General features: G+C 41.2%; 1 protein-coding gene across 1 annotated transcript in view; it reads left to right on the top strand.

Annotated features, from left to right (window-relative positions):
• The first annotated feature begins 212 nt into the window (after window positions 1-212).
• NCEH1 (neutral cholesterol ester hydrolase 1) overlaps window positions 213-17,130 on the top strand; it is a 64,602-nt gene continuing 47,684 nt past the window's right edge. Inside the window, 1 exon segment of the mRNA XM_032631294.1 lies at window positions 213-1,011. Within this exon segment, the coding sequence (XP_032487185.1) occupies window positions 874-1,011 (138 nt within the window). The 5' untranslated portion in view covers window positions 213-873.

The following is a 17,130-nucleotide window of genomic DNA, read 5'->3' as shown; positions in this document are numbered from 1 at the left end:
ATTTTTTTCACGTGATGTTTCCCTATTTATTTATATTAGTATAGACTCCTAGATATTTATTTTATTCAATGGTTTGTAATCCATTATTATTTATTTTGATGCTAAAATTATCCCAGCTTTAGCCATGGGAGACCCTTCAAGCTGCCGCCTGTGTCCTTTTGACCAGTTCCCATCATTTTTTAGCACTTCCTTATCTTACAGAGCAACAGGTTCATCCTGTACTTTACCTGTCCCAGACCTATAATCAGGCTTTTCTCCACGGTGCCATGGCAAAGAGTCATGGTTCCTTTTATTGGAGAATGAGATCTGGAAACCAAGATTTGGGTGCTAGATGTATTACTGGCTTAGCATTGCTTGAGCTATAAGAATTTGTTACTTTCTCTCACCACATAACAGCTAGAATTTACATTCCATTGCAAATCTGGCTGAAGACAGTGGATTTTTATGATTATCATTTTATTATCTTTCTCACATGGACTCCATTTTGAGTCAGACTGGCCCACGTAGTTTGGACAGACAGAAACTCATCACACCGAAACTATTCCGGGCGTGTTTCCGTTTGGGAACCTTCAGGAGGGAGCCCTTGGTCACAAGGGTGCAATACACACCTGTGTCCTCCGGAGTGCGCTGTTCTGCGCCCAGCACAGCCCCAAAGCTTTCTCAGACCTGAAGCGTCTGCAACACTTTGCAAGGACACAGTGTAGGGGGCACGTCAGCGCTCCGACTTCCTCCCGACGCCGCCTCTGATTGGCTCCTGGACATGTAAGAAACCGGTGAATGAGCTGCTGGCCCTTGCAGAAACTTGCTTGAGGTCTTTGGTGGCATAGCCTTTTCCTCCTCGTCAACCCGGCAGGCCAGCCGATCCGGGGGAGCATGAGGTCGTCGTGTGTTCTGCTTACCGCCCTGGTGGCGCTGGCCGCCTATTACATCTACATCCCCCTTCCAAGCTCCGTGTCCGACCCCTGGAAGCTGATGCTGCTGGACGCCACTTTCCGGAGCGCACAGCAAGTGGTGAGACGTAGCCCAGCGCCGATTCTCTCTCCCTTCTCTTAAGCAATGTTTAAAGAGGGAAACAGAATTTCCGGACCTTGTCCCACGAGAATACAAATTTTTCTAACGCAATGATGCGATCGCTTTTTAAGGTGGTTCAGGCTGACATTTTCAGGGTGTCGCATTCGCCTCTTTGCTAGCTGAGGGTTAGGTCTATGTGTGTCTCTTAGTCTGTGTTGGTAATGGAGAAGGTGAAGTTCTTGAATAGAATTTGACGACTGTTTAATCCTTCGTCTTTCCTAAATGTGCCCCTCTTTCTTGGTTTGCAGCGCCAGAAACGGATCTTCCAGCCTTTTATAAACCACCCCTCCTCCATTTTTGTTCTCCTATAGAGGGCGGCAGAGAGTGAGTTAAATGTTTTAGGAAGGCTCTCGGAAAACGGGTTCTGGTTCCTGGGAGTGAAGCCACCTTAAAAGCAGACTCGGGCGCGGGTGACCTCCCAATGTCCCCGACAGTGGAGCCCCCCATTCCCGGGGGCAGCAGGCTGGGCTCCTCCAAGTACTTGGGGAACAGCACAGATCTCGCTTTTCATGCGTGGTATCCATCAGCTCAGCCCAAGAAAAGAGGCCAGGAGACCTGGCTGGCTGGAGAGGCAGTGGCAGCCGGTGTTTGCGTGATGCATTTCTTTCCGGCCTGCCCTGCAGAATTTAGTTTGTCTTTAACTGTCGCGGAGATAACCTTTGCCTGAGCCAGGATACCCTGGCTTACCCTGGCAGGGTGACAGTTCTCTCTACTGTGTCACGGGTGTGTATTTCTTTAACCCCGTAGACAGGAAAATGTAACTTTCTGGTTTATTCTATGTAAGAGGCATTATTTTCAGTGGCAGACAATCTAAAATCTAAGCTACAATCTGTAGTCAAGACTGAGCCCTATGACTGAACAGTATTTCTAAGCATCCTGCTCTATCTAAACTCCTAACCCTCCTCCAAAACCGAGTCTCCTCCCTTCCCCCAACCTTGAGCTTTAATCTCGGGTTATTTTGGTAAACTCCTTTCAAGAATGACAACTAGAGAAAAAAAAAAAACCATGATTTTCCTAGAGGGTCTATGTTCCTTTTCCCTGTCCGTTCTAATTGTGTGTAGGATTACATAGTCTCTGAAGCTTTGTCCTATCAAAAAGTCCCTTGGGCTTCCCTGGTGGCGCAGTGGTTGAGAGTCCGCCTGACGATGCAGGGGACGCGGGTTCGTGCCCCGGTCCGGGAAGATCCCACTATGCCGCGGAGCAGCTGGGCCCGTGAGCCATGGCCACTGAGGCTGCGCGTCCGGAGAGGCCACAACAGTGAGAGGCCCGCGTACCGCAAAAAAAAAAAAGTCCCTTAACTGGGTATTGTAGCACATTCCTAGGACTTTGCTTTTCTTGAATCCAGCATCGTTCTCCACCCCTAAGTCCACTCTTGTCTCTTAGGTATGATCCATTGAGGCTATAGAGCCTCTTCCTTCCCTCCTGCTTACTACAGTGTTGACGTGGTGAAAGAATTACCATTCCCTTCTCTAGCATTGGCTCCAAGAAAGGCAATTTTTGTACAGGAAGCCCTACAATCACTCTCTTCCTCCAGAAATTATGTAGCTGGGGAGTAAAACCCTTTAAAGATTCTCAGGTACAATGGTATTTACCTGGGTGGCTTAAATGACCCTCTACAATAAAAAGAATAATGACTAATAATAATAAGAAAAACAGGAAAAAAAAAAGAGTCAAACTACTATGATGGCCACAGAAATTATTCTTCCTTTTCTGGTCACCAAGGAAATCTTCCCTATCATAAGTAATTTGGGAAAAGCCAGGTTTGGAAAAAAGCTTTTCTCCCCCAACGAAGCAGCCAACCCATTAAGGCCTTTGGATCTTACAGTCCTCTGCAGAGTAAGCAGCCAACCCATTAAGGCCTTTGGATCTTACAGTCCTCTGCAGAGTATGCTCTCAGCTGGTGTTTGGGAATGATAATGTTTGTAATGCCAGGTCACAGAGATAGATAAGGTAACAGAGTGTCCTTACTTGACACTGGCCGGAGGTGGGTTAGCACAGAAGTGGCTCTCATCACTTGTCTTCTGAATTGTAAAGTATCAGAAAGATCATTCAGACCACAAGGAAGCATATTCTACCCAGGAAGGCAATTTACCAATGTCACTTCAAATTGTCCTGGGGAAAAGGAAACATGGCTTGACACTTGGTAGTAAATAGAATATGACTGTTAAAGTTAAGAGTCCTGCTTCCCTGAATCCCACCTCAGCCAGGCCACTTGCTGGCTCTGAGGCACGCCCATTTACTAACCTTCTCTGACCCTCAGCGTTCCTTGTAAAATAGGGCTAATAGCTACTTTGTGAGAGTGCTATAATGTATTTAAATGGCTAGAACGGGTTGTAGTTATTCTTCTAAGAGTTGTCCCAAAGGGCCACTATGGGTTGTGGGGAAAATCTGTGGTACTGCCCAACTTTGTTGAAACAATAAAGCAAATGCAATCTGGAAGTAGTTTACCTCCTGGAATGAAACCTGGAATGCTGTCACTAAATTGCATGGCATAACATTTGTTACCCAAATCATTTTAATTTGAGTTGATTAGCTTAACTACAAAGGCTACCAATACTTCAAAGATAAGGCTTGGCCTACTTCCTAATACAGCAGGCACCTGCCTAGCATCAAGAAATGTGACTGCTCAGGACTTCCCTGGTGGTCCAGTGGTTAAGACTCTGCCCTTCCACTGCAGGGGGTGCGGGTTCGGTCCCTGGGAACTAAGATGCCACGCGGCCAAGGAAGTGAATGCTACTCTTATCCTGTTGTCATTGGCAAATGATTCACCCCTAGCTGCCCCTTCTAATCTCCTTTATCTTCTGCAGATGAGTCAGATTATTGAGATTATGTTCCTTGTACTTCTTCTTCCTTGGCATCCTGCAGTATTATGTAAGAAGAAACTACTTAGGATCTTTCTTAAGTCATCTCAAACACAGATGCTACATTCGAGTCACCTAGGGAGGCTTCAAAAATCCTAAAGCCCAAGTCACACAGTATACCAAATTGATTCAGAATCTTTGGGAGATGAGTCCCAGGCAGCAGTATTTTTAACAGTTCCCAAGGTGATTTCAATGTGCAGCAAAATTGAGAACCACTGCCCTGTAAGTTAAATAAATGCATTGCTGATGTAGATAATATATTTTTGTTAAACTGCTCGAGTTATATTTCACGCATGTGGCTGGAAATGAGCCCCTTAACATTAGCATGGATTAGTTTATCAGATTTGTTGGTTGATACTTTGGCTCTAAGAGGCTAAGGGGTTAAAATACTAGCTAGGCAACTTTCAGTGTTATAGCAAAGCCATTGTAAGACTTGAGCAGTGGAAAAGCACAAACAAAAATAGATCTGGAAAGGACAGTGGAGAGAGTTTAGATGAAGATCGGGCAGCAGGAGACTAGAAGAGCAAAAGGAGGGAGTTTGGGGGAGGTTCTGAAGACATTTCAAAATGCCGTGCAAGCAAAGATTTTTTTAAAAATGGTAATCCCAGTACAGGTAGAGACATTGAGAAGTATACACTGCTGGAGAAAATGTAAATTTTAACAACTTTTTTGAGGGCAGTTTGACAATATCCATCAGAAATTGTAGAAGCATTTATTCTTTGACCCAGAAATCCCTCTGGATGAATTTATTTTAAGTAATTATGCATATAGTCAAAGCTGTAGCTATAAAGATAGAAACATTTCACAGGTGGTACAGAAATCTTTTTAAACTAGTCCAAAAGCACTGCCATTTATGAGAAATATGAGGGAGCATTCAGCAACCTTTCTCTTCTTTTTTCTGCAGTTATTTAAAAGAATTTAAGAACAATAAGAGATTAAGTAAATATGGTAAACCCATATTTTGGAAACTATGCAGTAAAAAAATTTAAGTTGTAAAAATAAAGTTTAATGGTCTACAAATGATTTGTACTGGGTGTTAAGTGGGAAAATGCTACAAAACAGCATATATGCTGTAATCCCATTTAAAATACCTATTTATCAAAACAGACAGTTTTATATATCTATATATAGATGTATAGAAAGAGCTAAAGGATATAATTTAAAATATAGTGTTTTTTCTCTGGGCCATAAGATTATATCTTCAGTTTTCCCATCTGTATAGTCTAGTTTTTCTACAATGAACATGGAATAAGAAATTAATTTAAAACTGTTTTGTAGGAGGTTTTCTACTTCTAAAGCAGAATTGATGTGCAATGCATATCAATGTGATTAATATTTTAGTAATTGTTCTATGAAGAAAATAGATTTCTTTCTTTCTTTTTTTTTTTGGCTGTGCTGCATGGCTTGTGGGATCTTAGTTCCCTGACCAGGAACTGAACCCCGGCCAAGGCAGTGAAAGCACCGAGTCCTAACCACTGGACTGCCAGGGAATTCCCAAAAATATTGGGGAAAAGTTCCTTTGGTTTTTAAGTAAAAATAAAAGACACATTTTTTATTTTCACCAAGAACTTTATTGAACAATGTATTCACTGTTTTGTTCTACTACCTTCTGTCATTTTTCAGGCAACTTCATAATTCCATCTTCCCAAAACTTTTAATCTTTTTTGAACAAAACTGTTCCAGGTGCCTTTTACAGTCTTCCAGGGAATTTTCCATTAAGAGAATTTTGGGGCTTCCCTGGTGGGGCAGTGGTTAAAATCTGCCTGCCAATGCAGGGGACACAGGTTCGAGCCCTGGTCCGGGAAGATCCCACATGCTGCAGAGCAACTTAGCCCATGAGCCACAGCTACTGAGCCTGCATGCCACAACTACTGAAGCCCGAGCACCTAGAGCCCATGCTTCGCAACAAGAGAAGCCACCGCAATGAGAAGCCCACACACCACAACGAAGAATAGCCCCTGCTTGCCGCAACTAGAGAAAGCCTGCACGCAGCAATGAAGACCCAATGCAGCCAAAAATAAATAAATAAAAGATAAATTTATTTAAAAAAAAGAATTGTGTAAAGACCAAAAGAAATGGAAATCCGAAGGTATAATGTCTGGTGAATATGGGGGATGAATCCGAACTTCCCAGCCAAGCTGTAACAGTTTTTGCCTGGTCATCAAAGAAACATACAGTCTTGCTTTATCCTGATGGAAGATTATGTGTTTTCTGTTGACTAATTCTGGACGCTTTTCGTCCAGTGCTGCTTTCAGTTGGTCTAATTGGGAGCAGTACTTGTTGGAATTAATTGTTTGGTTTTCTGGAAGGAGCTCATAATAGAGGACTCCCTTCCAATCCCACCGTATTCACAACATCACCTTCTTTGGATGAAGACCGGCCTTTGATGTGGTTGGTGGTGGTTCATTTCGCTTGCCCCACGATCTCTTCCATCCCACATTATTGTACAGTATCCACTTTTCATCGCCCATCACAATTTGTTTTAAAAATGAAACGTTTTCGTTAGGTTTAAGCAGAGAATTGCACGCAGAAATATGGTCAAGAAGGTTCTTTTTCACTTAACTTATGTGGAACCCAAACATCAAAGCAATTAACAAAACCAAGCTGGTGCTAATAATTTTCAGTGCTTGATTTGGATATTTTGAGTATGTTGGCTGTCTCCCATGTGGTATAACATTGATTGTTTTCAATTAATGTCTCGACTTGATTATTATTGACTTCAACTGGTCTACCTAACCGTGGAGCATCATCCAGTGAGAAATCTCCACCACGAAACTTTGAAAACCACTTTTGACATGTTTGATCAGTCACAGCACCTTCTCCATACACTGCACAGATCTTTTTTTGTGTTTCAGTTGCATATTTACCTTTCTTGAAATAATAAAGCATAATATGCTGAAAGTGTAGCTTTTCTTCTTCCATCTTCAATATTAAAATGAAAATTCACCAATTTTGATAAGTTTTTTAAAAATGCATGCTGATATGACAGCTGTCACAATACAATCTAACAAAATTGTTTCGAGTGAAGTTAAAGACAACTTAGCGCTACTAGAGCCATCTTATGGAAAAACTGAACAAAAGAACCTTTTGGCCAACCCTATATATACATTTCTTTTAAAAACACATTCTGGATTCTTTGACAGCTATCACGATAGCAGGCTTCACGCTCAGTCTCTTGGATGTAACACAGATTGAAAGCTTACTGTTTGAGTCTGACCTACAAGAAATTGCAGTCTAGTACGATGAGAAGCCATGTTAATATACAGCTATTAAAAAGGCAAGGGACTTCCCTAGTAGTCCAGTGGTTAAGAGCCCACCTTCCAATGCGGGGGACTCAGGTTTGATCCCTGGTTGGGGATCTAAGATCCCACATGCTGTGGGGCAACTAAGCTCGTGTGCTGCAACTACTGAGCCCACCCCTCAACTAGAGACCCTGTGTGCCACAAACTGCAGAGCCCATGTGCTCTGGAGCCCTTGCACCACAACTAGAGAGAAGTCTGCGTGCTGCAACGAAAGATCCTGCGTGTTGCAGTGAAGATCCCGTGAACCGCAACTAAGACTCAACACAACCAAAATAAATAAATAAAATAAAATGTAAAAAAAGCAAGAGCTGACAAGTTTTTCAGAAGCTCATAGGAGGGAGTGGTTATGTACAGTTCAGAGGGGTGATAAAGATGGTGACTAAAGGTAATAATGGTATCTCAAAAGAATTCAGAGCCAGAGTGTGGCTTGTCTTACCTCGATCATTTCCTAGCTTTCTAGTTCTTACCCTACGTATCTTTTTGATGACATAATATAAAAGAGAGATTATTGAACCTGGTATTTCTGCTGACTTTATTTATTTCTTATAAATGGCAGTGCTTTTGGACTAGTTGAGCAAGGTTTTTCATCCCGTAAAATATCTCCAAACTTGTTGAAATCTAATGTGACCTCACCTGAATTCTCTGTGCATGTGCCTTTGGACTGTGTGGGTATGGTTTAAATGACAGCTCAGCTGGATGCCATGCAGAATTCCAACTTGGTAACCTTTTTCATAACCACTCATGAACTGGAATGTTTACTACTGTCACGTAAATTTAACTTTAAATTAGAGATTTCACTAAGCACAATTTTTAGCTGATTTAATGGGATTTTCTTTAAACACCTGGCAGCAGAATGGCTTTAAGAATAGCTTAAGGGCACAGTATTTAATCAGCATTAGTTCTGACAGGTGCTCAGTGTGAGTTGGTCTCGGTAGACAGTACCTGCCGGTGAATCCAATCAAATATCAAGGTCAGATTGAATCAGCTACAAGTGTGTAAGACAATACCTAATTTATAATTCTCATTTTTATTTTTCCCAGAACTCTACAGATATGGCCCTGAGCACAGAAATGCCATCATTATTACTTTATTTTAATGGGACATCCTATTTCTAACATGTGGCTTGAGCTTGATATGAAAACATTTCTCTGAGGTGTGAAAGTGTAATAATTGTTCTTAAACATTCTATTAATGTACAATTACTTCTTTTAAATTAGTGAGCATATTTTTACTTTTACTGCCAAGTAAAACTATATGGGAACTATCACTTATTTTCTTCTTCATTTATATTTATAAAGAATTAAGACATATAATTAAATTTCCAAGTGGCAAACCTAGCTATATTCCCTACCTAATCTGTCTTATTATGAAATTTTAACAATCTATCTTTCAGTGTTTCCAAAATGAAATTTAAATCCTACTTTAATATTCTATCCTTAACAAAATTAAAATTCAGAAGTCATCATTAATTCAATGAATATTAACTGAACCCTAATGCTAGGAGTTGGTGAAACAGAATAAGACACACACCTCATCTGGAGAAGTTTACAGTCCAGTGACGGGAGACAAACCTACTGACAATTACAGATTGTGCACTTGACTGATAGAGGAAGAGTTATGATGGAGGCATTTGGGGGTTGCTATAGGAGCCTTAAAAAGGACATCTAATGTTAACCTGGGCATTAGGAACAGATGTCTCCCTTTCACATTGATTTCTACTGTGAATTATCAAGGTTGAGCATTTATGGTAAAAATAACATCTATTAAGGATATAACTCAGCATTTACTCTGTGCCAGATACTGTGCTATGTGCTTTACATGCAATTCATTTAATCCATGCTATAATTCTATGAGATGGACGTTCTTATTTTCCTTATCTTACAAGGGAGGAAACTGAACTGTAAAGAAAAGTAACTTGCTCATGATAACAAAGCTTGTAAGAGGTGGAGTCACGATATAACTCAAGCCTGTCTTACTGTGAGTTCAAGAGTTCAACCATTGTGCTAGGTTGACTTTCCGTAAGAGCTAGCTGAGTGGAAGAGGTGGGGAAGAGAAGAGGGAGAGAAAGGAGGGTGAAAAAGGCATTCCAGCCAAAGCGATTGTTCCAGTGGGAGAGGATGGTACAAGCTAAGTCTCTAAAAGTGGTTCAGAGTGGCTGGAGCATAAAACTCCGAAGTCAGAGAGATAAGGTAGGAAGGAAGCACAGGCCAGGTAATGAAGGGCTCTGTGGGCCAAGAAAGGAACCACTGAAAAAGATTTTTAGTAGGGAAATCACATGCTCAGATCTGTGTTTGAGAACAGTCTTTCTCAGTGGCAGTATAGAGACTAGAGTTTAAGAAACCAAACAAGGGCAAAAGACCACTTGGAAGCAATTATCCAGGTAAGAGGGGAGGGCATGAACTAATAAAATGGGACTGGTTTGGAGTGAGGCTGACCAGAGTTGCTAATGGAGGGGGCGTGGGAGGCTAATATGGAGTGAAGGAGAGAAAGGAGTCAAAGATGACTCTTGGGACAGACTCTGGAGTAACTGGGTGAATGGTGATGATGACCCTGATTAGGAAAAGGAGCATATCTGAGGGTGAAGGTAGAGTTTGGCACCTTGCTTTGAAGTGTCCATGGGACTGGTTTAAGGATAGCTGTTCATAAATAGTTTGAATATACAAGACCAGAGCTTGGGAGTGAGAGAGAGAGAGACAGCTGGGCTCGAGACATGGATTTGGCAGAGGTCAGTGAAGGGGTGGTGGTGGGAGTGGTGGGAATGAATGTGTGTGGGGTGAGAGGAGGATTGGTGATCCTACCAAGGAAACCCTAGAGGCTCACCAGTAAGAGGAGGAGGAGGCTAACCCTAATAGAAATGAGACCCTAAAGAACATAATTGGGCCTCCCTGGTGGCGCAGTGGTTGGGAGTCAGCCTGCCGATGCAGGGGACGCGGGTTCGTGCCCCGGTCCGGGAAGATCCCACATGCCGCGGAGCGGCTGGGCCCGTGAGCCATGGCCGCTGAGCCTGCGCGTCCGGAGCCTGTGCTTCGCAACGGGAGAGGCCACAGCAGGGAGAGGCCCGCGTACCGCAAAAACAAAAAAACAACAAAAAAAAAACCCGTAATTTTTTGTTATACCTTATATGTATGTAGCACTCCAGGTTTTACAAAGGGTTTCCCTTACATTATCTCATTTTATTTTTACAATGAATAACTGGCTGGCATTAGTTATTTCCATTTGTCAAGTGAGGAAACAGGTTCAGGAAGGGTCGATGATATCCCCAAGGTCACATGATTAGTTATAGTGGCAAAACAGAGCTAGAATAAAAATTCCTAGACTCTTAATTTCACGTTCTCACTGCTGGGCCTGGGTGACCTGAAAACAAAGTCCTCCATGATGGATTTGCCCATTTTTGTCCCTGGTGCTTGCTCTCTGACAGGCCCCTCATGGCTGTGGCCATGCACTTGGGAACGCTCATGATAACTTTATCACAACTACACTGTATCTTGACTATTTTTTGAGCTCCTACCATTAAATTAATCTACACTGTTGTTTCCCAGTCTTTTTTCATGTCAGAGACTTGATGACTTTTGTATGCCAGGAAAAAGTGGAGGAAATACCAGGGGAATCTATAAGGGCTTGAATGACAGAATTCACAAGATTCAGAAAGAAAATTATACAAATGGCTCTCAAAGAGAATGCCAACTCTGATAAATTTTGAATAGTTATAAAAAATGGTTTTAAGTTTTTACCTCTGTAAAACACCTAACCATCAATCTCTTATAGCCCATCTGTAACCCCTTAGCAGCCTACCTGTTGGGAAGCTCTCTTCCTTACAGTTTGTAACTATTTAAATACACGTTTATTATTACTGCTATTAAACACAAAGATATAGTCCCCGAGTTACATATACCTAGGTAGCCACATAATTTATTGTCCAAACCATGACTTTTTTTTTTTTTTTTTTTTTATAAATTTATTTATTTATTTTTGGCTGTGTTGGGTCTTCGTTTCTGTGCGAGGGCTTTCTCCAGTTGTGGCAAGTGGGGGCCTCTCTTCATCGCGGTGCGCGGGCCTCTCACTGTCGCGGCCTCTCCCGTTGCGGGGCACAGGCTCCAGACGCGCAGGCTCAGCAGTCGTGGCTCACGGGCCCAGCCGCTCCGCGGCTATGTGGGATCCTCCCAGACGAGGGCTCGAACCCATGTCCCCTGCATTGGCAGGCAGACTCTCAACCACTGCGCCACCAGGGAAGCCCCAAACCATGACATTTTTGAGAGTGATAGGGGCTGCTGTTAGTAATCATGCCAGGACAACCGTCTTAAACCAGAACTATTCCCAGACAAATCTGGACATATGCTCAGCCTGCATTTATGTGACTTGCATTGATCAGCATAATCGACGCAAAGTTATGGAGTGATTCCTGTGCTCCCTGTTCTGCCCAGATTTGACTGTTAACCCTCCAGGGAACCAGCTCCCATCCATCCCCCCCAGGCGGAATTCCTGTTCCCTAGGATAGTGGCCAAATAAAAGTACTAAGTTCCTTAGCTGGCACTTAGGGTCTGCTCCAACCTGGTACCACGCTGCTGAATCTAGCCTCACAGTGTTCCCATGATAATCCTGGCAGTTTTCCTCCTGTTGTCACCTCTGCCTCACATGCCCTCCCACCCTCTTACTTTAGCCAACATCCCACGTCTTTCAACACCTACTCAAAAATCATTTCTTTTGGAAACTTCCTCTTTTTCCCCAGTCAACCCTAATTTGTCTCCCCGTTATACTCTGTTAGCATTTCATTTTTCTTTTATGGCCCTTGTATGTTTCTTTCCTAATGTTGATATTTCTTTATGTACAAGCTCCCCACCAAATCATAAGCTTTCTCACCTATCATAGACATAATTTTTCTCCTACTATTTTAGGGCTTTTGTTTTTTGGGTTTTTGAGAGGGAAGCCTTGAAGATCATTCATGATAGAGGAAATAGGAATTCATAGTTCTGCTTTCTTTCAATCCTCTATGTTACTCCATTTGCCCCAAAGGGCAGACCTGGTGCTTTCTTGTGCTTCTGACTCTGAATTTATCCCCAAATGGCTTTTTGTTGTCCTTTGCAACTTTTTTTTTTTTTTGCGAGCCTTGCTGTTTTCTGGTTTTCTAACTTCCTCATAATGTTTTTGTAGATTTATGGCTGTTTTTGAATTTGTAATGAATCATGTGTTTCTAGCTAAACATTAGTTATCATTACAGGCCATCTCCTTAAAAGATCACTAGCAAATTCCCACATTCATTTGGTATCATTCTACTTTTCTCTTTTCCTCCAGAATCGATAATTGATGAATGCCCCCTGAGAAATTAATTTGACCAACACTCTTCTGTGCTTCCTGTACCATAATATTTTCTCTGCCCTAGGTACCTTTTCCTTGACCATTCTAAAGTCTACTTTTCTAAAATGCAAGCTGTTTATTTCACTATTCCTACTTTATGCCATTTCATGGCATAGTTCTTCCCTGTTAGAAGCAAGTCCAGAGCAGCAATAATCCCTGCTTCCTTGACTTTCTTAGCAAAACAAATCAATTTTGCTTTTAAAAGATGATCTGCTTTTAATAGAATAAGATTACTGGCAGATATCTGCATAATAATGGATCCATTTATTGAATAATAAACACAGCCACCTTGTGAAATAGCAGTTAATGCCCTCACTTAACGAGAAGAGAAACAGAAGCTCAGTAAAGTTGGGTAACTGGTTCACAAACACATGACTCTGCCTGGGAGGCTGGCCGTGAACCAGGTCTGCTGGACTCCACAGCCCTTTCAACTGTATTCCACAGCTTCCTGTTATGACTGTTCAGTCTCCCTTCCTCTCCTTGTCACTTGCCCACTCCATTCTAAAATCTTTTGTGTAATCCACACGGAACAAGCATCACGGAGGCAAGGAGTGTGTTATGTACTACTTACAAATTTTAGTCCTGGAGGGTTTTAATATATGTTACACATTGAAAAGTGTTCCATGATTAAATAAGACTAGGAAATGCTGAGTTAAAGAAATCAGGATTTCTTTTTTAACTGTGAAACATTTCAGAATTCCTACCATACTAACATGTATTTTGAATTTTAAAGAGAGAATATTTAGTGAGTCCCATATTTAACTGACTATAGATCCTTATTTGAACCTCATGATACTGATGGTATATTTGCTAAATTTGGGGGTCCAGTTTCATAGTGTTTAAGAGCATGGATTTTGGGGTTAAGAAGACCTGTGCTCAAATCCAGGCTTGAGCTGTACTAGCTGTGTGACCTTGAAGAGTATATTTAACCTATACGTGTTTCCTGATCTAGTAAGTGGTCATGATACTTAGCCCATAAAGTTATGGTGAAGATTGCATGTGATAATGTGTACAGAGCTTTATCGTTTGTCATCATCATCACACAGTAGTTAATACGTAAAACACTTGGAACAGTACCTGTCACATAAGGAATATATTTGGTCCAAGTCTGATTTTTGGCAATTGCCTACAGTATACTCCAATAGTAATATGCAGTTTTTTTATTTTTAACTTTCACCATCATTCTTGTCAATCAGCTACTGCTCTCAGGTTTGTGGATTTCTATACAGCTGTAGATCTTTTTCACCTGGACTGCTGTTGGCTACGGCTACTGGGCTTAAATCGTGACTTTAGCACTTACTAGTCGTGAGACTAATTGGGCAAGTTACTTAAACTCTCTAAGCTTTAGTTTCCTTATCTATAAAAGTGGGATAATGACAGTGCCTCCTCAAGGCTTGTTATGTGGATTAAATGTGATTGTGTATATAAAATTCTTAGCACAGTGACTGGTATACATCAAGAACTAAAAACCTCTTCCTGCAGTTAAAATTTTGGAGTCCATGGGCTTAGTTTGCTGATGTTCTAACTGGATATATGAGTCATCGTCGTCATAGCTAACTCATACGGTCTAACCATTTCACATATATATTAATTCAATCTTTATAACAGCCCTGTGAGGTAAGTACTATTATTCCTATATTAGAAATGAAGAAACTGAGGCACAGAGGGGTTAAGTAACTTGCCCAGATGATACTCCCGGAGCCAGAACGCTAATTCAAGCAGTCTGGCTTTGAAGTTAGTGCTCTAAAAGCTGAAGAAATTGAATGTCTTTTAGACTGTCATTGTCTTATGTCAAAGATCTTCATCAGACTCTGCCAAGGCATCCATTCATTTTAGAATAATATGTGTCACCTGAAAAGAGTTCTTTAGACTTTAGGTAACCTAAGGTACAGTTGGTGACATGACATTTTGTTATATAAATTAAAGTGCTTTACTTGAATTCTGCCCTGATGGTGAGCTGTGTGCCACAATGTGAAGGTAGTAAAGAAGCACTTTACTTAAGGGTTGATGCTTTCCTAAACAAAGGGCTTTGGATTTGCTCAAATGATTGCCATCTGTTGGGCCCAGAGATCTGGCCTATAACCTTGGAAAATATGACATTGACCTCTAAGGATACTAAAGGCAGGTGTCTTCAGCTGACCACCATAATAGAAGAAATTCACCATGGCCTCTATCACCTGTTTAATTGAGCAATCATTAATTGCTGGGCACTGAGGTTATAGCAATTCACAAAACAAGTAGCACTTGGCCTTCCTAGAGCTACAACAGTGAGCCAAAAATATGAGGCAAATAATTATATAATGGAAAATCCAGGAAATATGGCGAAATTTGTTGGCAGGTCACTGGTAACTGAAATCCCCTAAAGACATGAAAGTCCCCTAAGGAAACAGTGTTGAAAAAGAGAATAGTTTTAGAGTTGAGGAGAAGAGGCGGAGCCAGCAGAGGAGATAGAGCAATCAGAGAACAAAGGAAAACTGGGGAAACAAGAGTGTCAAACAGGGCTTCCCTGGTGGCGCAGTGGTTGAGAAGCTGCCTGCTAATGCAAGGGGACACGGGTTCGAGCCCTGGGCTGGGAGGATCCCACATACCGTGGAGCAACTAGGCCTGTGAGCCACAACTACTGAGCCTGCGTGTCTGGAGCTTGTGCTCTGCAACAAGAGAGGCCGCAACCTGTAGCCTCTTCATTGGAATGGTTTCAAGGATGTCTGTCAAAACTAATGTTTGACTTTGGCAATGTTGTTATTGAGCTATCACTTATGACCGGAGATAGCCAGAATATCCTTTATAACTTGCGATTAAAAAACCTGAGATGGAAGTTACCAATGGATATTACTGAGGTACTAAATAGGTTTATCTATAAATATATATGATAATTATATAACTACTTAGTACATTAAAGAAGTAAATATATATTTAAAAATAAAAATGTATATTTAAAAAATAAAAAACAGGGGTAAGAAAAAGTCAGAAACACCCCTTCCCCAAATAACTATGTCTAAATTTGTGTTGGTTGGTTCATCTATGTGGAAACATATTTTAAAATCTAGACTCTTACAAGCTAAGTAGCTTTTCCTGTCTGCTTCCCAATGAGGTTCACATCAGATGAATATTAAACTTGCTTCCTTGCAGGTTGATGCCTATTAATCCTATAGTTAGCAGTGTACCATTTAAATGCATGTGCTATACTTTTGTCAAGGATAGTGGGCCAGTATTTTACGGGACTCACAGTGTGCCACATTCAGGGCTTACTGGCCTCCTACTGACCAAAACCAATAACTTCTCAGTCTTATTGCCTCACATAGCTAATCCAAATGGCACCGTCCTGCAACTTAAATGAAGATATATCTTGGATGAAAAAAAGAACATTGTTATTGGTTAACATTGTTATTGGTTATGTCTACAGAAGGAACCTGTTTGGAAGTGATTTTCAGTTACTCTAAAAACAGTAACATGAGTTTCTGACTCCATAAAAGCGTATTTTGGGGCAAATCATAGAATTTAAACTGCTTAAAAAGTTGGACTTTCATTTAGGTGTTGTCAGTGGTTAAATGTCTTCTGCTATTATCTCCCCCACCCTCCTTTTTTGTTTTTGTTTGTTTCATTTCCATTTTCAGATTTCAGAGAGTGGCAAGCAACCATGGGTACCATTTTTTAAGTTCTATACGCCTGTGATCCTTAAAGTTGCTGCACTACAGATTGGTTCCTGTGGTTTTTAGTGCATGTGGGAGAGCCAGGTTTCCTTAGGGTCTTTTTGTAATTATTGAGATTATGCTTAATGTATAGTGTTATGCTGTTTCACATCTTTCTCTTTCTGTTCATGGAGGAAAATGGTGCATTGTTCATTCTCTAAAGTGCCGATATACTTTCAGCAATTTATTGAAAGGTGTCAGACACTGCAGAGACATTGAGGTACTCACACTCTATTGTGTTTGGAAAAGCCAAGGAGACACTTCCAACAAAACCTACTAAGTGCTGTGGTTCATGGTACGTAGTGGGTGCCATGGGAACCCAGCAGAAGAAGCTTCTGTGTGTCTGGGGAACTCAGGCAGAGGATCCCAGAGGAAGTGCTGGCTCAGCTGAGTCTGGAAGGATGAGAAGAAACACATCACACAGGTGTAGAAGGAAGGGCATTGCAGGAAGAGAACAGCAGGTGCATATCCCTGAGGTGGGACAGCATGACACATACAGGGAGTTATTTCTATTGCATTTCTGAAAGGTATAAAATGTTTGAAGGAGATCTTTGCATAACTGGGCCATGGGTGGAACTAGTCTCCGTCTTGTGTTGTTAAGCTTAATACATTTCACTGTTTTAATTATAGTGACTTTAAGTAAGCTAATATGATTATGAAAACACACAACCAATATATGATTCTTCAAGAATAAGTACTACTTGGTGAAATAAGCTTTAATCTACTTATTAAAAATATTCTGTTATAAACCAGTAGAATAGCATTAAATTCTGGTGCCCAAATACATTTTTTAAAAATTAATTTATTTTTGGCTGTGTTGGGTCTTTGTTGCTGTGCACGAACTTTCTTTAGTTG

The sequence above is a fragment of the Phocoena sinus genome, chromosome 4 (assembly GCF_008692025.1).
Source record: "Phocoena sinus isolate mPhoSin1 chromosome 4, mPhoSin1.pri, whole genome shotgun sequence".
NCBI classification, from domain to species: Eukaryota; Metazoa; Chordata; class Mammalia; order Artiodactyla; family Phocoenidae; genus Phocoena; species Phocoena sinus.
This window is presented reverse-complemented; position numbering and strand designations above follow the sequence as displayed.